This window comes from Podarcis raffonei, chromosome 3, assembly GCF_027172205.1.
Source record: "Podarcis raffonei isolate rPodRaf1 chromosome 3, rPodRaf1.pri, whole genome shotgun sequence".
In the NCBI taxonomy this organism is placed as follows: Eukaryota; Metazoa; Chordata; class Lepidosauria; order Squamata; family Lacertidae; genus Podarcis; species Podarcis raffonei.
Window position 1 is genome coordinate 84,632,408 of NC_070604.1, and position 24,341 is coordinate 84,656,748.

The 24,341-nt window shown below is 40.7% G+C and overlaps 1 protein-coding gene across 2 annotated transcripts in view; it reads left to right on the forward strand.

The window, feature by feature from the left end:
* BIRC6 (baculoviral IAP repeat containing 6) overlaps nucleotides 1-24,341 on the forward strand; it is a 139,469-nt gene that overhangs the window by 3,386 nt on the left and 111,742 nt on the right. For both annotated transcript variants that reach the window (XM_053382826.1, XM_053382827.1), the window contains exons 2-10: nucleotides 4,157-4,338; nucleotides 6,717-6,854; nucleotides 9,444-9,637; nucleotides 10,629-10,740; nucleotides 12,827-12,909; nucleotides 13,610-13,832; nucleotides 13,919-14,079; nucleotides 15,174-15,232; nucleotides 16,750-18,144. In XM_053382826.1, the coding sequence (XP_053238801.1) occupies nucleotides 4,157-4,338; nucleotides 6,717-6,854; nucleotides 9,444-9,637; nucleotides 10,629-10,740; nucleotides 12,827-12,909; nucleotides 13,610-13,832; nucleotides 13,919-14,079; nucleotides 15,174-15,232; nucleotides 16,750-18,144 (2,547 nt within the window). The remainder of the gene's footprint in view (nucleotides 1-4,156; nucleotides 4,339-6,716; nucleotides 6,855-9,443; nucleotides 9,638-10,628; nucleotides 10,741-12,826; nucleotides 12,910-13,609; nucleotides 13,833-13,918; nucleotides 14,080-15,173; nucleotides 15,233-16,749; nucleotides 18,145-24,341) is intronic.

Here is a 24,341-nt window from a genome sequence, read left to right on the forward strand (position 1 = left end):
ACCCTGCCACCCACTTGTTCAGTCCCCGTGCGCTGAGCTAAACCAGCGCGGTGTGGCATTTCCTTTAAATGAAGCGACAGATGCCTCGCCGCACGGGGACTGACTTTCGCGACGTTGCCGCGGCTTCAGATTGGCTGCAGGAAGCTTCTTACATGCTCTGAAAGTCGGGATCTGGTTTTATATTTAATTTTTTAAAAAAACTATAGTCCAGCCCTTGACAGTGTCTGAGGGACAGTGAACCGGCCTCCTGTGTAGAAAGTTTGGGGATCCCTGGCTTAGGGAGTGTTCTTCGGCCCTGTGGCGCCTTCAATGTGTGGTTTCAATTTTATCCCTGGTGCTGTTTGGCATCTACATGTGTTCAACTTCTGATTTTGTATTTTTATGTTCTGAACCACCCTGTGACCTTCGGATGAACCAATTTGGATGTATACAAATAATAATAATAATAATAATAACAACAACAACAACAACCACCACCACCACCACCACCACCACCACCACCAAAAATCAGTAGTGGAAATGGCTAATTCTCCTGCAGGCAAGCTTGGGTTCAGCTCTTTGTGAGCAGAATTACTGGCTAAATGTTAGTATGAAATCAGTACTTAAAATCAAAACAAATCTTGAGTTTATCTTTATTCATCAGGAAAGATGAAAAGTTGACCTGATGAGCAAATTAGCTTGGTTAAGCTCCTGTAGAGTGGGGTGTAGCAAGGCGGATGAGAGGGTTGTGTGATAGCTCACTTATTTTTGTTTGTGACCTTTGAAATCACCTGCCACATTTCTTTATAAAAGCATAGATGTGTACATATTCAGCCTGTGAAATTGACCGGCTTTTCAAAGTATATTTAGAAGATGATTGGCAAGTACTAAAAATAAATTCTGGAATAAAAATGGGGAACCAGTACCGACAACAACTGCAAAAGTCAAGAAGCTTCAGATCTAAACAAGTCTTTAATTCTTATTGAAGATCTACTTCCTTAAAATAGTTTACATCATAAATGTAGTGTAGCTTTTTATTTGAATTTGTTGTGATATCTGATCTCTTTGCAATAGGAATTAAAATCCAGAAGGTAGTTAAAGCCAAGTAGAGGTATGGATTTTAGTTAATGTGTAAAGAATATGAAAGTACTTAAAACATGTCATTTGAGGATGCACGGTAATGTCACCAACATTCTTTGTGCATGGGAATGTCTTTCTGTTCTTAAAGTACGACCATTTAGGATTAATTTTGTCCTAAACTTTATATACAGGTCATGGTCATGAGTCACATGTCCCTGACAGTCGGTTCTTCACCATACATTAACATTTGGCCTGCATTTGAGCCTATCTTCAAGATTGCCCTTTACACTGGTGTACTGGTCCCACTGACTTCTGTGGAACTTCAGCAGTGTAAGCGGTTATATTCCTAAGTATAATTTTAGTTCTTTTTCATTCATATCTATTCAGTCATATGTGTTTTAAGAGAGTGTTTATTCAATTTTTAAGTAGTGTTGTTAATAATACAATAATATAACAAAAATAAGGTAGTCTTGAGTTCTGTTTTCTCATATCAGTAGTAATTTATTAACTTCCAGAATTCATCCAGTCTAATCTGGGGATTGTGATGCAGTTGGACAGATGTGATTTGATGTAGGCTTTCAGACTGTTGATGTTAGAAAGGGGCTGCACCTGAGGAAAATAGTATTTTTGGTTCACTTCTAAGAAAAGCTTAGATGGGAAAGGGTTATTAGCATTCATTCTTTTGGCTGAACACTTTTACTATTTTCTTTTTTATAGATGAGCTTGACCTTGTAAGCAACACCCTTATACCTATCGAGTAAAGATGTTGACTTTGAGTTTCAGGTGAACTTCATATGCTTTCCAGGAATAATAATTCTGTCTAGGAATAATTGCAACTACAACCCGTCTTAAGGAGTGGTCTTTATACGTACTTGAGCTGAATTTGATCATTCTTTACTTCTGTCTTGTTTAATCAGCATTTGCCAACTTCAGATATTTTGGACTACAACAATTCCAGTGAGCAGTCAGCTAACAGGGGCTGATTGGAGTTGTAGCCCAAAACATATGGAGGTGCACCAGGTTCATGAAGGCTGCTGCGCGACTTTGTGTTAGTCCTGTCATGCCAAGTATTAACAGTGGTGGCCAAATTTTGCCTGCAGGCATGCAAGCCTGATTCATGTGCATTTAAAGCCAGATTGCCTGTGCTCTTTTCTGAACACAGAATTAGCAGTGTGATGATGTCCTTCATTTGTTTTGCTGTTGATGGTGTGGAGAAATCTATGCATGTTCCTCAGTATTTGACACAACCAAGAATAATTGTTTCTGGTCACTCATTATGATACAAATAGGAGGTTTTAATGCTATCATGTAGCAAATATCACTTACATGAAACACTAATGTGTGTAGACATTGCTGCACATAAACCCTTTTGAAAGGAATTATTTTTCATTCAATGCTGGTAATTGTACAGTCTGATAGAAATTTGCAGTGAAGCGTAGCATGCTGATAGTATTGAGCTTTATAAGTGTTAATGGATCCAGGAGCATTGGTTTCAGTGCTCACAGCCATCCCATTGTGCCAGTTGTGGAAAAGTAAGCTGAAACTAAATGTAGGCAAGATGGGAATAATATTTAGTGGGGATTTGGAAGCTTTCTTTGAGGGGTGAGTTTGTCATATTTGGAGTTGTTTGTTGGATCTGGTTCATAACTTGGAGTGCTTCTGAACCATCATCATTTATGGAATAAGGGGACAGCTGTTGTTTGAGCACCTTTTATCTCTTATAATTTTTATGCTGGCTTGGCCACCCTAGAAAACTTTGGCTTGCCATTTTTCATGTTTTTGTAATCGAAGGATCGGCTGTTACAATGCACTGTGCAAGGGGTATTCCCATTAAAAATGTCCAGGAGCTTCAGCTGGTAAGATGTCACAGCCTGTTTTTTGAGAATCATAGAATCATGGAATTGTAGAGTTGGAAGGGACCCCAAGAGTCATCTAGTCCCCAAGAGTCATCTAGTCAACTAAAGCTTTCATGACAGATGGTCATCCAACCTCTGCATAAAAACCTCCAGTGAAGGAGAACTCACAACCTCCCATTGTTGGGTTCTGATTATTCTGTGGCAACTGTGAGCCCATCAACCATCCTCCACATACAGTTTGAAGTTTTAGTTTTAACCAGTGAATCCCAGTGTAGTTTGGGTCCAGCATCCTAATGAACATGGCTTATCATAGTGGGGGAGGGGGCCAGGAGATGGGCAGCAGTTTCATAATGTACACTCCCTTCCCCTACCTGATTTTCACTGGATAGAGCTGAGAATTGCTGAGCTCTTTAGTACTTTGACTAGATAATGGGGTGTTCCAAAGATCCTGGAGGGTTGTGGAACTTGATACAGATGAAGATGTGTTCCATGAATCTTTGTAAGATTTTTGTGTGCAATTTGTGAAATTTAATTTGAAGGTTGAATAAGATAAAGTAGCAATATGATTAAGTTTTGAGGCTGCTGGAAACTTTAAAACACAGTCGTTGTGGAATTATAAGTAGCGCAGGCAGAAAGTGTTTGTGGACTAATAGCAAAACTTCTTTAAGGTGTTTGGGGCTGCATATGTATTATATAGCACAAAGTGGTGTTCTCGAATGGTAAGCCTGGTGCACTTGTGAAAAAAGTTGGTTGTTGTTCGAAGATCCAAAATCTTCTGCTGGTGTGAAGAATACAACATCATAGAGTCACGCAACACATAGTAATTACTATCTAAAAAATAGTGGTTCTTATCCAAAGATCCACTTTAGGCTTATGTAAAAGACATGTGTGATGGTGTATCTCTTTTTTTGGATAGCATTACCTTGTGTTCCACTTCAGGATGTTTCTGAAGATGTTCCAAGTTTTTAGTTTGATTTTTAAGACTTCATAGAAGCTATTGGGAGGAGGAGGCTAGGAAGCAGAGAGTCATACACGGTTGTTGGAATTGGAGCTAGTAGAATCTCTCTCCTACCCTGCTGGTAAAGTATGACCATAAGTCTAATTCCAATTAGCCAAGACATCAACAGGATTAATTGCTTTTGATTTTAAAAAGCCAGGGTGGTTATTGTTTCTCCTCCAAAGCTACTAATAAGATTTGAAGAATAATTGTTTTAACATAGTTCTCTTTTTACTCTTTACAGCTAAGCCAGGTGGACGGGTGAAATGTCAGTACATTTCTGCTGTGGATAAAGTAATCTTTGTGGATGATTATGCAGTTGGATGTAGGAAAGATCTGAATGGTATCTTGCTGTTAGACACAGCTCTGCAAACACCTGTTTCTAAGCAAGATGATGTGGTTCAGCTTGAATTGCCAGTGACAGAGGTAAGTAGTTAGAGCTGTTACTATCACTGCAGTATTTTTTCTTGGCTCCTAGTTTTGCTTAAACTGTGCGCCTAATGGATAACATTTTACAGGTGTCTGTATCAGAGCAGTAATACATATTCATTATTTTAGAATACATTGTAGGGTTGCTGCTGCTGCTGTAGGGTGCAAGACTGTAGTTGCTCCTTATCTATATGTGTTCAGTTTGTACATGCCCTGGTTAACTGTCAACTGGATTGTATAATGTATTATACATAGAGCAACCATGAAGCAGTTTGGAAACTTCAGTTGTTTCAGAATATGTTAGTGTTGCTGAGGAGTGTTAGCGTTTAGAGTCTAGGAGCATATAACACCAATACAGCAAGAGCGCTATTGGTTGTCACTTTGTTTCCAGGCTAATTTTAATATCCTATTTTTTTCCTTTTAAAACCCTGTATAGTTTTGATCTAGGGTGCTTTTGAAGTCCCTTCTCCCATATATACATTCCTGATCATTGAGATCATATACTGTAATCTCTTTATGTGCTGCCTGTTTTAGAGACAGATTGATGTTTAAATCATTTGTGTTCATGAAAATACCCATCCATAGCTTTTCCTTTATTTTAAAGTCTATATTGGCTATTTGGAAAATATTCAGATTAAAAATTACTAGCTGCTGCTGGATTTGGTAGAATTAGGTGAGCCTTTCTTGAGTACACCAATAAATAACTAGTGGATGAGAATGTGTATTTAAATAGATGCTTGCCTTTCTGGGCTGATATGAGTAAGAATTACTTGAAGATGGCCTCCCCCCATTTCTTAATGTGTCCCCAATGCGTTGAGATGCATGCTGTGAGGGCACTATGTAAGAATCAACAGAAATACCAGGGGTTGCTGTGTGTTTTACTATAACATTTTAAAAGTGTATATTTACATAAACCTGGTTACCAGTGTTATCATGAGCTTGATTCTATTTAAGAATAATTTAAATTTAGATCAAAACAATAGTTTCCCCTCCCGTTAAATGGGTTAGCATATGTTGGCAAAGCAAAGCTAGGAAGATTGTATTATGACCCACTACTGCTGTTCTGAATAGTTATTATGCTTATCTTGCATACATTTTAAACTTTACGTACAATAGTCAGACACTATCCTTCTTGCTTTTCATGGTCACTTAGTCCCACTGTGTACATTTTCCCCACTCTGTATCTATGTATCTGCATAGCTGCCAACTAGCATTTGAAGGGTCTGAAGTGGGCTCTAGCCCACAAAAGCTTGCTCACAATATATCTGTTGATATCATGGCACACTGGTGGGGCTTCAGTTGAGTTTAGCAGGAGGAATGGTGAATGGTGTAGCTCAGTAGTACCCATGCTCCAAATGCAGAAGATCCCAGGTTTGATCTGTAGTATCTCCTGGTAAGATCGAGAAATGTTGCTGTCTGAAATCCTAAGAAAGCAGCTGCCACTTTGTGTATATAATACTGAGTTAGAGGGAAAAATTGGCTACAAATTGAAATGGATAAATGAAACCATTAGCTGCCTACTATTACCTTGCTCTTTTCTAATGTTCAAACTGTAGCTCAATGTTTTTCCTCTAATATCAATGTTCTTCCACCACGAATGAGTAATTTTTGTTAATATCAAAGGTCAGGCAAACTTTTGGAAGTGGTAGTAAATTGTTTTCTCTTCTGCTGGGTGCCCTTTGTGCCTCTGGCTGGATGTCCTTCCTGATTGGAATTTGCTGGTGAATAACTCAAGGCCTAATTCTGCCTTTGGGATTTCAGGTGGCTGGCAGCTCAGTAGATGTCAGAAATTGTTCATATTTATACTGTTAATGGAGTTCCTTTTGGATTATCTATCTCTTAATTACTTGGAGTTAGATCCAGGAATATCCACAGGAATATTTCTGGGGTGGAGAAGTAAATGCTCCAAATTAATAAATATAAATAGCATCTGAGAACATTTCTGGTAAATATAGTGACTGAGCAGCAGCAAGGCCTGAATAGACTTGGGGTCTGAGAAACTAGTATCTCAGGTCAACTCTGGGAAGTGAAAATGGGGAAGAGTCATGTATATGACCTTGAGCTCCTTGGAGGAAAGGTGGGATACAAATGCAATAAATAGTAATAAATTAGTAGTGTGTGCCTCAGAGCTATCTATGTATGACGTAGAATATATTTCTTAAACTTTGCTGCCTTGAATTTATACTTAGAACCGGCATCTGCAAAGCTTTGATAAGCCTTTGAATATTAAAAAAAGAACTTTGATAATGAACGGGTATATAATACATTGGTTTGTAAGACTTGTAGGGATGTAGGAAATTAAATAAATAATACTGAACGAGGACTGATCTTTTGATGTTGTCTTAGACATTTCTAACATATTTCGCACATCTTAGGCTCAACAACTGTTATCTGCATGCATCGAGAAGGTAGATGTGTCAAGCACAGAGGGGTATGATTTGTTTCTCGCACAATTGAAAGATGGCTTAAAAAATACCTCACATGAAACAGCAGCAAACCACAAAGTTGCAAAGGTAAGAGATTTAACCGCTCAAATCTTTCAAATGCTAGAAGGATAACGTCTTGGCTGTTTCTGTTGCATGTTGTTGGAAGTTTCTTTACAGGTTTTTGTTGTCATATGCAGTTAATTTATCTTTCAGGGCTTAAACATGAATAATGAACAGAATTGCATGCCACAATAACATGTAAAGGATAGAGAACTCAATGCACGTTTTTGTGTTTTTGTCTTCTCCCCACATTTATTATGTGAAGAGACTCCATGATTAAAGGGAAGTGGAGCTGCGGCTCTCGCCATGTCCTGACATTGTGCCTTCTTGGCAGCTCTGCCTCTAAACCTCAGTATGTTGAGAAAAGATCTGACAGGGGAGCTGGGTGTACTTGGAAAGGCACCTCTATGTGCTTGGGTCTCCTGATCGCATGGAGAAGTTTCCACAAATAAGCTGGCTCCCCATGTAGACCTTTGCTTTAATGCACAGGGTGTGGAGAGCTGGACAGGCAGGGGTAGTGTCTTGGTGGGACCAGGGGCACAACCTTGTTCCCCTTAACCATATGAGGCTCAGTCATGCCATAAATCCATGCAGGGGACTTTTCTGAGAGTCAGCTACCACTTCAGTAATTTTCTTATTGCTTAAAACCACCTATTTTACATGCAGCCACTGGGAGAGATCATCAGGAGGTTTGGGCTGGGTGTTCATCAGTATGCGGATGATACCCAGCTCTACCTCTCTTTTAAATCAGAACCAGTGAAGGCGGTGAAGGTCCTGTGTGAGTGTCTGGAAGCGGTTGGAGGATGGGTGGCGGCTAACAGATTGAGGTTGAATCCTGACAAGACAGAAGTACTGTTTTTGGGGGACAGGAGGCGGGCAGGTGTGGAGGATTCCCTGGTCCTGAATGGGGTAACTGTGCCCCTGAAGGACCAGGTGCGCAGCCTGGGAGTCATTTTGGACTCACAGCTGTCCATGGAGGCACAGGTCAAATCTGTATCCAGGGCAGCTGTTTACCAGCTCCATCTGGTATGTAGGCTGAGACCCTATCTGCCTGCGGACTGTCTCGCCAGAGTGGTACATGCTCTGGTTATCTCCCGCTTGGACTACTGCAATGCGCTCTACGTGGGGCTACCTTTGAAGGTGACCCGGAAACTACAACTAATCCAGAATGCGGCAGCTAGACTGGTGACTGGGAGCGGCCGCCGAGACCATATAACACCGGTCTTGAAAGACCTACATTGGCTCCCAGTACGTTTCCGAGCACAATTCAAAGTGTTGGTGCTGACCTTTAAAGCCCTAAACGGCCTCGGTCCAGTATATCTGAAGGAGCGTCTCCTCCCCCATCGTTCTGCCCGGACACTGAGGTCCAGCTCCGAGGGCCTTCTGGCGGTTCCCTCACTGCGAGAGGCCAAGTTACAGGGAACCAGGCAGAAGGCCTTCTCGGTAGTGGCGCCCGCCCTGTGGAACGCCCTCCCATCAGATGTCAAAGCGATAAACATCTACCTGACATTCAGAAGACATCTGAAGGCAGCCCTGTTCAGGGAAGTTTTTAATATGTGACATTTTAGTGTATCTTTCATCTTTGTTGGAAGCCGCCCAGAGTGGCTGGGGAAACCCAGCCAGATGGGCGGGGTACAAATAATAAATTATTATTATTATTATTACTATGACATGTGTCTGGCTTAATCTTAAAAGAAGGAAGTTTACTAGTCTTTCTTGTTTACCTTAAAGCTACTCGCTTTAAATTTTGGAAAGGAAAAATGAAAAAAAAGTGTTTTAATCAGTTTGTAAAAGGCTTGTTTCTCTCTATCAGCTGTGTTAAGTCTACGTGGGTGCATATTTGCACTGTTTTTGAGGAATGACCTTTACCAAGTGTTAGCATAATTCTTTGTATTTTGGATTAATTGGTGAAACTGACCCAATTTCTGCTCTGGTCTTTGAGTTTCCCTGAATCCTAGTGCAAGATACAGTAGCAAGACAGGAGGGCTACAGAAAGTGGCCTGAACTGAGTAAACCACTTTCAGCTACACCACTTTGTGCCTGCGGAAAAGTATCTTCCGGGGGTTGGGGAACCTCCCACAATGGAATGTTTGATTCTCAAAATCAGGGAGGTCCCTTTCCCAGTACAGTCGTACCTTGGAAGCCGAACGCCTTGGCTCCCGAATGATCAAAACCCGGAAGTGAGTGTTCCGGTTTTCAAATGATTTTCAGAAGCTGAACATCCAGTGCAGCTTCTGTGGCTTCTGATTGGCTGCAGGACGCTCCTGCAGCCAATCGGAAGCCACGCTTTGGTTTTTGAATGCATTATGTTCGCAAACCAAGGTACCACTGTATTCTTAGAAGTAGGAGTCAAGCTATTATTAATTTTGATTTTTTTTTATGCTTTTCACATTCCCTAGTTTGTCCTATACTGTGTGAAACTTCAAAGGTCTGATTAGTCACAATCTGTAATACCAGTTCTTTCCACATCTCAAAGTAGTGGAATCGTTGCTGTTTAAATGGTCCATGCTGACAAATTTTGAGGATCTCCATATAGACCTGATGCACATGTCCAATATTGTGTGTATATATATGTATACACACACATACATACTACATTGCTTTTTCTCTTCGTAGTGGGCAACGGTTATGTTCCATCTCCCGCATCATGTATTGAAGTCTGTCGCCAGTGCCATTGTAAATGAACTCAAGAAGATAAATCAAAATATTGCTGCCTTACCTGTAGCCTCATCTGTGATGGATAGATTATCGTACCTCTTGCCCAGTGCACGACCTGAACTTGGTGTGGGGCCTGGCCGATCAGTAGATAGGTATGGAAAAGATAATTTATCTGTTGCAATCTGTTGCTTTTGTGCATGTGACTTTCAGGAGTTTCCAATATAAACACATTTGGAATGAATTTGAATGGAAGAAATAATTTTTAAGTGGGATGGTGAGAGGATTTTAGGGTGCCATTTTATCCTTATTTCTCTAGATGGCTTGAAGAGGAGTGAATTTGTTGATGGTAGGATGGTTAGAAGAAGGGAAAAGTACAACTTGCTAGTGTGTATTCAGTTGCAACACAAATGTTTATGAATGGGGGTAGACCCGTTTATAAACTGTAAGCTGCCAAGCCAAATAGAGACATTAGCCACGTGCTGTCGTCTTTCAGATGACTTGACAGTCCCAGTAGGTTTGCAGTCCCAGAGGGCCTGAGCAGGAAGTTCTGTTGGACCAAGTTTTTTTGGACCAGTATGTATGACTATGGGCTGCATTACCAAGCAGTTGTCATGTATCCATCTTATATGAGGACCAGAAACTTGATTGCAAAGCACAATCAAGATGAAAGCCCCATACATTAACACCTGCCCGCCCTTTGGATGCACAAGGAAGATTCCTAGAGCAGTTGGTACATTGTATATATCTAGGCATTTGTGGAGTGGTACTCTTTATCAATCTCTCCACTGGTAACACAATACAGCAAGCCTGCATGACTTGTGACCTAACATGCTAAATCTCCATTTTGGGAAATGCCTTTTAGTGGCAGGCAAAGGTGCCCATGGTTGGAAGAGGTTGTTTGTTTTTATTGTGGAAAGTTAGAATATGGGTGGTGGAATTAATATATGGGTAGGAAACTCCTTGAATCAGGGAATGGGAGGCAGGCAGTTATGTTAGTGATCTCTGGTTGTGTGAACAAGGTGCAAAGAGGGAATAATACTTCTTCTTTGGGACAGCAGAACTTACAGATGGGTGGGGTGTTGCAAAAATTAAGCAGCCTCTGATCACACCTAAACTTGCACTTTCTGCTTTCTGTTTTTAAAGGTCTTTGATGTATAGTGAGGCTAACAGACGGGAAACATTTACTTCATGGCCTCATGTAGGTTATAGGTGGGCACAGCCAGATCCCATGGCTCAAGCTGGGTTCTACCATCAGGTAAAATTTTCGGCACCTTTTATAAATGATCATTATTTGCAGTTATGTAGTATTATATTCTTGATGCTGAATGTTCAAATATGATAACTGTGGAAGACAATTTGCTAGGTGTCTGCTGGTTTAGACTGTTGTTTTATTTGGACCTATGAAGTGAAATTGTGACTCTTTGGTTGCTGTTGCAAGAGCTCACAAAATAGAAAGATGGAGAAATTGTTACATAATGACTCTTGTAAAGTAATTATTTGAACTTTCCATATATTATTACTTTTGCAATTATTTTTGAAAGGCAATTGCATCAAAATACTGGACCACCTCTCCCTATAGGAACCAACCCAGATCCTGGGTCCATCATCTGAGGCTCTTTGTTCTGAGGGTGGCAACACAAGAACAGGCCTCTTCTGCAGTGGCTCCCTATTTGTAGAATGCTCTCCCCAGGGAGGCTCACCTGGTGCCTTCTTTACATATCTTTATGTGCCAAGTGAAAACATTTCTCTATAACCAGGTCTTTGGCTGATTAACATTCTATGGCCCTTTAAATGTTTTTTGGTGGGAGGGGAGTTAATGGTTGTTTTTTATGTATTATTGCTCTCTTTTTGTATTTTTATGTTGTGAACCACCCTGTGATCTTTGAATGAAGGGTGGTATACAAATCTAATAAAAAAAAATTAAAAAAAATAAAATGCTGTATATAGAGGAGCAAAAGTTGTGAAATACTTATTTCCAGCCTTTGTTTAGAAGTATAGTATTTGGAACTGTTTTCTTTGGCTCCAGCCAAGAACAATATGCTATTCTTAAAACTTTAATTACTGTTCTTGAGTGAGACAGACCAAAATGATGTTGAGCTGTAGCAGTGGTTTTTGAATTATCTTCCAAGGAAACCTGTGAGTTGTTTTCAAAGAGAAGATGAGTAATAGCCAACAGATCTACCAGAAAGATCTTTCACCAGCAACATTATTTTTATTTTATTTAAAATATTGCCCTCTCTTGATGGAACAGCAAACCCAAAGCAACAGACATAAAATACAGTGCACATAATAAAAGATAGCTTGGTTGGCAGAGCATGAAACTTTTAATCTTGGGGTCATGGGTTTGAGCCCCATGTTGAGTAAAAGATCCTTGGCATTGTAGGGGGCTGCACTAGATGACCCTCGTGGTGCCTTCCAACTCTACAGTTCTATGATTCTATGATATCTAACGAAGTCATGGAGAGTAACCGTTAAAATAAATGGATTTAATTTAAGTTCATTGATTTCAGTTGATTTTCTATGATCATGACATCCTCAGCAGCCAAAAGAAACTACTAGAATAATAACAGGCACTAGTGTCTAGCAAACACCTGAGGGAACAGGTATCTCTTCATCAGGTACCAATGACTCATAAATCTGCATCAGACAAACCTTTGAGGGGAGGGTATTCCTCATCTGGGGCACCATCATTGAAAAGACCCTCCCTTGGTTTGCAGAATATTGATATTTACAATGCATTTTAAGGGTACTCTCACCCCAAATTATCTCTAATATGCAGAAGTTGCATGCTGGATGTACAGGGTCCCTTTAGAGAGAGAATCATGTGGAAGGGTATCTTGATAATAGAAAGCCAGAAAATCCTTAGGTTAACATTATTGAGGTAGAGTTGTGATTTCAAGATTTAAAGCATGGATGTTCTTGTTCTCCAACTGTCAGCATGACAATGATCTGGGGTATTAGATGACATCACATTGGCTACTCAAGAGTTAATTGTTTCCTAGGGTTTGACACATGCCGTGGGATGTATTTGATCTTCCCCCTCTTGAAACAGGCTCACATGCCATATGCGAAATTGCTTTTGGATCTCATATTTAAAGGTGGTTTGCCATGCTGCATCCTTGAGAACATAGAATTATTTGTGCCATTTTTCGGGAACCTGCTTAACGAGTGTGTTACATAGTACAATCCTATGTATGTTTACTTCGAAGTAATAATACCACTTCAATGAGGCATACTCCCAATTCAATTTATATACTAAATGGCCGAGGTAGCTCATTACAATGTTAATGTCTTCTTACAACTTAGTATTTTCTCTCTCTTTCCCTCCCCGCTCCTAACAGCCTGCCTCATCAGGAGATGACAGAGCCATGTGTTTTACGTGTAGTGTGTGTTTGGTGTGCTGGGAGCCAACAGATGAACCTTGGTGAGAATAAAATATTTGAGATACACTTTTTGCTTTCTATTACAATACTGTACAGTATTTTAGATAGGAAACCATATTTGGTCTATGTAGATCTTTAGCTAGCCCAGCTGGTAACGAAACTTAAAACAGATAAAAAGCTTAAAATGTAGCTTTGCATGTGGTGAACAATACCCATTATTTGTTATTTGTATTTTCTATGTTATCCTTAATAAAAAGTATCTCCCTACTGAGGTGCATCGTTCACATATGTTTATAGTTTTAGGAAGGCTAGGGCAGGCATTGGGAGGAGAGATCTCATTGTTGCTACTATTAGTAATTGCTTTTTAGTGGTACGTGTTTTCTAAGTATTGTCTTATTCGTGGGTTTTTATCTTATATACCTGTTGTAAACCACTCTGGCTTGAGCAAAGAGTAGTATATACATTAAATAAATAAATAAATAAATAAATAAGCACACAAACTTTTAAAATGAGAAAACAGTCATTTGCCAGCAGTACTCATTCTACAGTAATTATTGTAGTGAAAATTGTAGCCATTTTAAGAACAATGTTTTCTCAAGGCAGACAAGTGCTTCCAATTTATGTATTTTAATATCCTTTGTGTGTTAAGGTGCTAAGGATCCTAGCCTGTGTGCATCAAGAAAGTTGATGAGACAAGCTTATGCTATTGCATTTAAACACTTATTTTTCTAATCCATTAAGGTCTGAACATGAAAGACATTCCCCAAACTGCCCATTTGTGAAAGGCGAGCACACGCAAAATGTGCCCCTCTCGGTCACGCTGGCAACAAGTCCAGCGCAGTTTCCTTGTACAGATGGCACAGACAGAATAGTCTGCTTTGGATCGGGGAGCTGTCCTCACTTTTTAGCTGCTGCAACGAAACGAGGAAAGATCTGTATATGGGATGTTTCAAAACTTATGAAGGTATCTCATATTTTAAGAGTTCTAATGCTAATTTTGCTAGATGGGGATGTCTTTCTAAATCGCATTATGTTTTTGGATTTGCTTAGGTGCACTTAAAATTTGAGATCAATGCTTATGATCCAGTAATTGTACAACAGCTTGTGTTGTCTGGAGAGCAGAGCTCAGGGGTCGACTCAAGAAGACCAACAATAGCATGGATAGAAGATTCATCTAGCTGTTCAGATATACCAAAATTGGAAGGAGATAGGTATGCTAAAATTTGCCTCTTTTTAGCCCTGGTTATGCACAAAGAAAATGCTGTTCACAATTTGTTATTGGTATACAGTGTACACAGGTCCTTCTATAAGAATGCTCATTATCAGAAATCTCGGCACAAATAATTATACCCAAATCTTGCTACACAAACATCTGATTCAGATATCCCAACAGCCAGAGTTTGCCCACTTTCTTACTTGTTTGTGTTTTCCTGGCTGGTGGCAGCCATTTTGGGCAGAAACCACTGAGGGAGGGAGAGGAATTGACAAATCGGCTAGCAGGGGAGATTGGATAAATCAGTTTTTCCTTTGTTTGGCTGGAGCAATTTTGGGCAGGAGGGAGAGAGAAGAGGAAAATCACAGATTAGAAACATTCCCATAGGAAATAATGGAAATCATCAGCTCCTTATGTGAATGTTTGCCTGGGAACACATTTTGTTTGGAAAATGGGACCTGTGTGTACTTATTTGCCTGAAAATGAGAGTGGATTTTTGGAACATTGAGAGATCCTTCTAAAACATCCTTTCTTGGGAACGTGAAGCTTTTGTTTTTAATTGTTTTCATTTTCTGATTGGCAAAGAAAAATGTAATGTCTACAGGAAAAGGTTTCTACTGCAACCCCCCCTTCAATCCAATATCAGTGTGGCCCTATATAGACAGAGGAACTGCTCTGAAACGAGTGGGAGGAAAGCAATCATCCCCTTCTTTCCGCATTCTGACTATTATCTCCTGTGATACTTCTTTTTCTCACCTACCCCACTGTCCAGATGTTTTCCTTTCCCATAACACGCTCCCTACCCCCACCCATACATTCTTACTCTCAAGGCTAAGTCTCCCAAAGAGCTCTGAGTGGAGTCTGCTTCTTTCTCGTAACTAAATCCTTCCCTGATTATTCTGTTCCCCTGGGAGTTTCTATCCCCTGTTCTTTATTTATGATTTATAGCCTTCTCTTTTACACAATTAATAAACATTAATTTTGAAAACGTTGTGAAAGTTTTTTTAAAGAAGTTTAGCGCTAAGTACAATGTTAATACATTAAATTGCTGCTTTGGTTTCACCATCTCTGTGATCTTTGTCTTGTGTTTAGTGATGATTTACTGGAGGATTCAGACAGTGAAGAGCATTCCAGATCAGAATCAGTGACTGGTAGGCATACAATATCTCTTTGGTACAGTGCGGAATGTAGGATCGCTAGCAGTGAGTGATTTAAGTATACTTAAGTCAGTAAACGGCTAGAATTTCGTATACTGCTTTTCATAGTAAAATATTTTGGTTTCTTCCAAACAACTTAATGAACATTCATCTTAATTTGTTTGGACAAAGTTGCCAGGGAGATTATAAGACATCCATTATTTATTAAATATTCATTCTGATTTGTGGGGAGATATCCTGGTGTCATGTGAAGCAATTGTTATCCCTCATCTTCCTGTGTATTTTCCTTTCACCTACCTTTCTGCAAAAATAAAAACGATAGAGGCTTATTGCATCTGATTTCACATGCAAAATAGTGACAGTCTGGAAGAGCCATTTGAATTTACATTTAACAAGTTGTAATATTTTGTGGATGAATTGGACTCAGATGAAGGATGATCCTTTCAGCAGTGTAGGAGCAATCTTCAAAGCTGCTGAAAGGATCTTTCTCCCAGCCTGGGCTGGCTGGGGGCTAAGTTACATTGTTTTTCTCTGACAAAATATGCAAAATATCCAATCTCCATTGCTGCAGATGAGGGAAGCAGAGGGCCATTGTAAACCTTACTGTTTTATTTATGGTGGGAGAGGCAAACTGTCTTACCTTGCTCCCTTTACAAGTGAGACCCCTGAAATAGCCCCCACACATCTCGTTTTAGCAGTAGAGACAGTAATACTACCAATATTTGCATGCTTGTCCCATCTTAATGTATTGGAGGTGGGGGAAAATGCTAACCAGAGTTAAAAGCTTTAAGTCTTCTCCCTATATTTGCAAAGAGGGGTTGATTGTGCAAGCATGAGACTAGTGCTGGCTCATTTGGGTCAAAACAAACCATAATTTGTTGTTACATCTGAACTGGGCCTATATTTGTTCTATAAAAATGTGTATCATACAGGCAAATTTCCAGGGAACTAGGCTTAGATGCGACACCCTGTTGAGCAGGGGTCAGCAAGACTTACCTTGCCTGGGCCGGTACACTGCCGCAGAGCCCCCTCCATGGACTGGATCACGGGCGCAGCCCCGCAATTTCCAACGTCTGCGCAGATGCGATTTCCGGCATATGCGCAGACATGATTTCCAGTGTCTGTGCATGTGCAGACGTGATTTCTGGCGCCAAGAATGTGAATCCCCCGCCGTGCTGTGCTGGTTTAGCGCAGTGCACAGGGGCTCACTGAGCTGGCGGCGCGGTTCAGGGGCAGCTTGTGGGCCGGTAAAATGACCCCTGTGGGCCGCTTAGGTTGGCGACCCCTGCTGTTGAGTATACTGCTGGGAGCAACCCAGGGTTTGCTCCTGAGAAATCTGTGAAACAGCCTTAAAATATGCTACTTTGACTGATTTCCGTAGGATGCTATCTTATCATTGATTGAAGATGCCAGATAATTGATTCTGCTAGGCTTTATGATAGGATTTTCATAATTTCTCATGTAGCTATAAATTTTTATTTTTGTCTAACACTGGTTTATTTATCCCAAAGGACATACATCACAAAAGGAAACCATGGAAGTGAGCCTTGATATAACAGCCCTCAGCATTCTTCAGCAGCCTGAGAAACTTCAGTGGGAAATAGTTGCAAATGCACTTGAAGATACAGTGAAAGACTTAGAAGAACTTGGGGCAAATCCTTGCCTAAGTAACTGTAAGAGTGAAAAGATGAAGGAAAAGCATCTGGAACACCACAACATTCCCTTTCCTTGTTTGTTAGCTGGAGGTTTATTAACATACAAATCACCTGCTACCTCTCCTGTTAGTAGTCATTCTCAGAGGTCACTGGAAGATTTAAGCAGGACTCAAGGTGGTAGTGTATCAGACCAGGGATCAACTGACAATGAATCCTGTACTAATTCAGAACTGAATTCTCCTCTGGTAAGGAGGACTTTACCTATATTGCTGCTTTACAGCATTAAGGAATCTGATGAAAAAGCAGGAAAAATCTTTTCACAGATGAACAATATCATGAGTAAAAGTTTACATGATGATGGTTTCACAGTTCCACAGATCATAGAGATGGAGCTGGATAGTCAGGAGCAATTGCTGTTGCAGGATCCTCCTGTGACATATATTCAGCAGTTTGCAGATGCAACAGCTAGCCTAACTTCTCCAGACTCTGACAAGTGGAGCTCTATGGTTCCTAAGCCTGGGACTTTGGTTCAGTGCCTACGGCTGCCAAAGTTTGCAGAGGTGGAGAACTTTTGTGTAGATTCAATCACTCCTTGTGCAGATGGAGTTCATTTGTTAATAGGACTGCGGGCATGCCCTGTTGAATCCCTGAGTGCAATAAATCAAGTAGAGGCCTTGAATAATTTAAATAAATTAAACTCGGCACTATGTAATAGAAGAAAAGGAGAGCTAGAATCCAGCCTTGCTGTAGTGAACGGTGCAAATATTGGTATGATCCAGAATGAGTCACCAGCAGATGTTCAGACGCCTTTAATAATTCAGCCAGAGCAGCGGAATGCTAGTGGTGGTTACCTAGTACTTTACAAAATGAACTATGCCACTCGGATTGTGACTCTTGAAGAGGAACCCATAAAAATCCAACATATCAAAGACCCACAGGATACCATTACCTCATTGATTTTGCTCCCACCAGACATTTTGGATAATCGAGAAGATGACTGTGAGGAGCCCACAGAGGAAATACAAATAACTTCTAAGAATGGCAGCGAGAGAGAGAAAAGATCAGAAATTTCTACTCTTGGGCATCTGGTAATAACCACTCAGGGAGGATATGTAAAAATATTAGATCTTTCAAACTTTGAAATTCTGGCCAAAGTGGAGCCGCCTAAAAAGGAGGGTACCGAGGAACCAGATAAATTTGTCTCTGTAATATACTGCTCGGGTACAGATAGACTCTGTGCATGCACCAAAGGTAAGATCTTTATTAAGTTCTCTAATCAAATTTGTAAAGTCAAAATGCAGTACATAATGTGCTGGGGTACTATGTTCCTTATTTACATTTAAAAGGCTTCTAATAGGCATCCATCATCTCCCTGCTGTGTTGTTAATCATTCTTTTAAAAGACTGAGGCCCAATTCTGACATCACTTTCTGCTAACCTTTGATTAGATCCCAAACTCTGGTTTGAGCTTCCAAAATATATTGATAATTCATGCCTTAGAATTGCTTTCTTTCTCTTTCCCTCTGCTCAGCAGTCCAGTTCTCTAGATGCACTGGAGTCCAAAAGTGGAGCATGTATGGTTTGCCAATTTAGACATGCCCTACTATAGTTAGGTTTCCTTTGCCATGACATCTTCATTAATCTGTAATCTTTTACTGTTGTAGATTTGTATGTCTTCTTCTTTGGCGATCACTTGTAGCCGAGTAAGATTGTCTTCCATAAACACAATTTTAACAATAAGTCCGTAAGTGACTGTGGAGGCCAATTCTGGATCCACACGTCCTTCCACAGTGGGGACACAATAGTAGACAACAATGGGAGTTGTAGGCCAAAACACCGGGGGGGGGGGAATACCCCGGCATGAAAACTAGTTATTAGTTATTATTTGGATGAGTAAGTGTTTTGAAGTTCAATTTGAGGTCATGCAGAATTGAATTTCTTGCTTTCTAAATGGTTAATGCACTGGGTTAGCAGTTTAGCAGGAAACATTTGGAGGAGGAGGAGGAGTTTGGATTTGATATCCCGCCTTTCACTCCCTTTAAGGAGTCTCAAAGCGGCTAACATTCTCCTTTCCCTTCCTCCCCCACAACAAACACTCTGTGAGGTGAGTGGGGCTGAGAGACTTCAGAGAAGTGTGACTGGCCCAAGGTCACCCAGCAGCTGCATGTGGAGGAGCGGAGACACGAACCCGGTTCCCCAGATTATGAGACTACCACTCTCAACCACTACACCACACTGGCTCTCATTTGGATAGTGGTTTGGTTATTACTAGCGGGTTGTATACATAGTTGTGTGTGTAGCAGGGCTGACAGAAGGAGATTTCACCCCCCACTCACTGCAGGGGTGATTTCAGTTCCCCTCCCATGCGGCTGGGGGACCCAGATGAATGGATGGGCTGTGGCATGGTGTTCTGAGGGGAAGGAGCCGCCACAGGAACTATTCCCAGAGAAAACTATTGATAGCGGGGGTTCTACTCATAGGCCACAGCCCACCCGTACAGCAAGGTACCTTGGCTCTTAATAGAGTATTTCTGAGGAGCTGTCATGGAGGGGAATGGCTATAAAATAAGTTTCTGCCAGCCTCTTTACATATGCCTAATGCTTGATCCAATCCATAAAAAATTTAAAGGGGTTTTCCTGACATGTACCACGAAAATGGATACACAAGTATCTGACATACTGTGCAATATTAGTTTCCTTATGTACTAGAAGGAAAAGCTGGTATTCTCCCTATAGTGAGCATGTCTTAAGCTGAGATATGATGAACAAGACCTCACGGTTTGCTGCTCCTTTCATGCAAGCAGGGAAACATACTGGGAAGTCTTCAGTTAACAAGAAATTCCCATTTTGATTTGAAACCATAGATTCATATCCTAGCTTGTTCAGAAGTCATTAACTATGGACTTCTGGGTTAGCGCCATCGGCTAATGGCAGATTCCCTCCGAGCTCCGGAGGGAATCTACACTTGATCTTAGCCAAAAGGCCGAGAAGCGAGCTCCGGAGGGAATCGGCTCCGCAGGATCCGGGTCTTGCCGCTGCGGCGACGCAGGGACCCTCAGAAATCACAGGCGCTGAAGCCTGTGAACTTGGTGACTCGGCGGGCACCATTTGCGCCCCCCCGACCCGTGAAGGAGCCTTTTTAAAGGCTTCGGAACGGGGGACGGGGTGAGCGGCGCGGTGCTGAGAGTCTACTGCTTCTCCTGCGGAGTGAAGCCGCATGCCATGGTTGGAGAGCGCTGACTTCTTGTGAACAATTGGACTTTAAAAGCAACAACCCGTGAGTAATACGGAAATTGGATTTGTAAAGAAAATATTTTTTTTTAATTAGGCACGATCGGGGAAGGCGCAAACAGGAAGTCCGTCTCCCCGTCTTATAAATAATCTAAAGCAAGGACTAGCTAACTAAGGTCGAGAGAATTTCTTCTTCTTTATTGGGTAAAAGACATTAATTTCACGATTTGGCAGTATAAGTAATTTCACTGGAGGATAAGAGCTAATTTTGAGAGCTGAAGTGCCACCCTCCCGGACCCGGGAGTGATCCTCGAGAGAGCCTGTTGAGATATAGAAGAGTTTGACAGCTGTCAAATTAGCTGTCAAGAAGGAAAAAGAGAACTTTGTTTCTGCTGTCTCTGCTGGATATATTTGCTACAATTTGGTTATATTTTGTTGAAAACAAGGAAGAACTGATACAAACTAACTTGATTTTTGGATTTGAACTGGAAGGAAGATAAAGTAACCAAAATCCCTCTAGAGGGGATTTTGGGACATTACCAGAATGGCTGAAGGAGGAAAAATTCAAGCTAAATTGGACAGAGTGTTTCTTCTCTTGGGAAAGTTACAAGGCCAAATTGATGTTTTGGCTACAAATGTTGCAACTCTGGACTTAACAGTAAACAAATTCATTGAATGTGATAAGGACTTGACTCATGAAGTCCATGCAGCTGGACAAGAAGAGAAACTTGAAAGATTTGAGAGTGTGGAGAAAGAGATATATGTTGTTTCTGAGGAAAAGGAAGGAGGAGATGTAATGTTGCAGATGACAAAGGAGAGCCAGAGGCCTGACATGATGGCTACAAAGGAAAATAAGTACTGGATGATGAAAATCTGTTTTGAATTGAAGATTGAAGAATGGAGAGATCTCCTTATGTGGAGATCTGAAGACCTATGGATTACAAATTTGATTAAGGTGAAAGTTGGAGCTTTTGGGACATTTGGACTTAAAAGGAGTAAGAAACAAGATTCGGGCTCCACTTTTAAGTATGGAGGTATGGCTGGAAGAAATATGGACCCCATCGGGACAGAGCTTCTCCGAGATCTGGTGTTTAATATTAAGGACTACCAAAAAAACCGGCAGAGAGGAATTGAGAGAGAATTAAGAGCCTCGGACGTGAGGTCTCCAGGCTGATAGTAGACTAAGACTGATGGACATTTGTTGGGGATTGAAACCGGGAAGGGTGGGGTGGGGTTTGGGAATCCAAAGGGTGCAGAATTATAATCTCTTTTTTTATTTTGTTTTGCTATTAGTATGAAAATTGGGGAATTCGTGGAAGGGAATTTGGGTCGACTTTAGAAAAAAGTTTTAAGAATGAGCACTGATGTTTAAATACTGATGTTTATAAGTTAAAATTGGTTTTTTTAAAATGAATTAAATATAAAAAGGTCAAAAATTGGGGACAAGAACTTGTTGAATTAACAATTTGAATTGGAATATAAGAAGGGGAGGTGTGGGGAAGTCAGGGAAATATGTTATTGAAAATAAGGATTGTAAACTTTATGTATTTTTAACTTTTTTGTTTTTTCTTTTTTTGATTTTTTAATGTATAAAGGTGGAAAAACTCAATAAATATCTTTTTTAAAAAAAACAGAAGTCATTAACTATGGTTTCCTGATTTGGACGTAATGAGAGACTATAATTACATGAAGACTTGTAAGCTTCTCTCCCCATTTGTGCAAAGGGAGAAGTGGCTGCATGCAAGTATACAAGGCTCAATTATATCTTAGCTTCTTAAGATGAGATATGGTTGTCCAAACATGATCTTTTTATCAAGCAAATCTTAGCTTCAAACGAAGTGAGTTAGTAGGACATAAGAGGAAATAATTTGCAAAATGAAATGGGAAAACCCTGACAAGAACCCACTAACGATTTCTTCTTAGTGTTTGCAAATAAAATGTTAAAGGTACAACAGAGATAAGATTGCATTGCATGGTCCTTTGAATTTGTAGGGTGTTTTTTTTAAATAAGCAGAATACAGTGGTGCCTTGCAAGACGAAATTAATTCGTTCCGCAAGTTTTTTCTTCTTGCGAGTTTTTCGTCTTGTGAAGCACGGTTTCCCATAGGAATGCATTGAAAATCAATCAATGCGTTCCTAGGGAAACCGCCTTCAAACCAGGTCCGGGGACAGTCTGTCCCCCGACCTCTTCTGAAGGCTGGGGGGGGGGCAAGGACTTCTCCGCTGTCCCAGGGAGATCTGAAAATGCTGGCGGGCGGCAGCGAACGTTTCGCTGCTGCCCGCCAGCATTTTAAAAGCTCCCGGGACAGCAGAGACTTCTCCGCTGTCCCGGGGCGATCTGAAAATGCTGGCGGGCGGCAGCGAACGCTGCGCTGCCGCCCGCCAGCATTTTAAAAGCTCCCGGGACAGCGGAGACTTCTCCGCTGTCCCGGGGCGATCTGAAAATGCTGGCGGGCGGCATTTCTGCCAGTTGTATTATGTGTGCAACCTTAAGCTTAATCTAAGAGGCTCTTGCCCCTTTATAGTATTTCAAAGCTTATGTATATTTGCTTACCTGATTTTTCTGGTAAGCTGCAGAGCTTTGAAGCAGGAAATAGATGCTTGGTGATTTGTTCTCCATTTTTGGCTGAAATTCTGACTTGTAATAGAGACTTCACAATTCCCTGCCCCTCCCCAAAGTTCTTAAATTTCCACCCAATTGATTAATTGCTTTGTTTATTTTATAGTAACATTTTGAATGTATACAGAGATTGCTAATGCTTTTCTAATGTGCTTGCTTTTGGCAAATCAATCCCACTTGAAATATACCTTTCTTAATGGGGTGTGTGTGTGTGTTTGTGTTTGTGTGTGTAAATGCTGCAGAACAATGACAAATTTCTTTTAATTGATACCAGTTGCTTCCAGTTTAATAATCAGAATACTTGATTATGCCAGACTTTAGAGTCAAAGCAACTGTTGTGAGGTTGACAGTTTAGGGAGTTGGTACATCACCAGCTTTGAAAGGATCCTGAGCAAGGGAAATAGTAAAATCCCTAGCGTTAGCCTTTAAAAAGGAAGAGTATTGTGTTCTAATGTTCCCATTCCCCCTGCCTTACTGAGGACATCTGCCAAGGGTATTATAAGAGCAAAAATAGGAACTTCTTCATTAAAAATCATATGAGAAGGAACTGAATAGAAGTATTGATGCCACTTCATTAAACATTATAGATTTATGTACTATGCCATTCTAGTAACTTCATCTCAAGGAGGATACCAGAGAGCAGAGAGAAGTAAACAAGTGAATGAAGTTTCAATCCCTTTATTATGGGGAATGGCTTATCACCATAAACAAAACTTTAACTGAGTTGTTCTGTCTAGCTGTGAAGGTTATTCTGATAAGTAGTTCATAATAGCACGAGTGAGGTAGGTGTTCAGTATGACAAAAGTTTCATTTTCATTTTTTCATCACCGGTATTTTAAGAACCCTGGTGTTTGTGTTCCCTTTATTGCTCAACAGCTGCTAGAAATACCTTGCTTGCTGTATTTTACCACAGATCTATTTAGTTAAGAACTCTGTGGCCAACCAGATGACTTGGGGCCAAGGTGGAGAACCAGGTATGCAACAAAGGAAGTATCTTTGCAGCTGTGACTTGAAGTTAAGCCACAGCTGAAAACATCCATGCTGAAAGCAGGGCTTGCAGTGGGTACTAAATTTACATTCAGCACAGCTGCAAACCCTGGAAACTTCTTAGTGGGGCTGATGATCTCAGTGGGGCTTGCACTTGGCACTGAATTTACATTTAGTCAGTGTTTGAAACTCCCATTGTTCTAGGTGTATTTTGTGACAGGGAATTTCATTAGTGCGAACAGTTTCTGAGCTCTGGGCGCAGTATTGCGCCTAAGATTTCAGATTAAAACTGCAGAGTGGAAGGAAAGGAGGACCTTTTTCTGCCTCCCCACTTCCAGCTACTCTCTGAAGACTGGAGATGAGCCCCTCTTAAGAATATCAGGGGGTGGGCAGGGGAATGACTGGACCATGTGAAAAATGAACATAATATTTTAGCTGCAGCTCATTCATTTTCAGCTTTGTATTCTTGTTATAAAAAAGTGCCTAGACATTCCGTTGTTGTGCCCATAACCTAGGTTTAAGGTGCCATTTAGCTCCTAGCTTTCATATCTCAGTTTCTAATACTAAATTTAGTGTTGACGGCCACCTTGCTTTATGACAGAGGAACAGTCA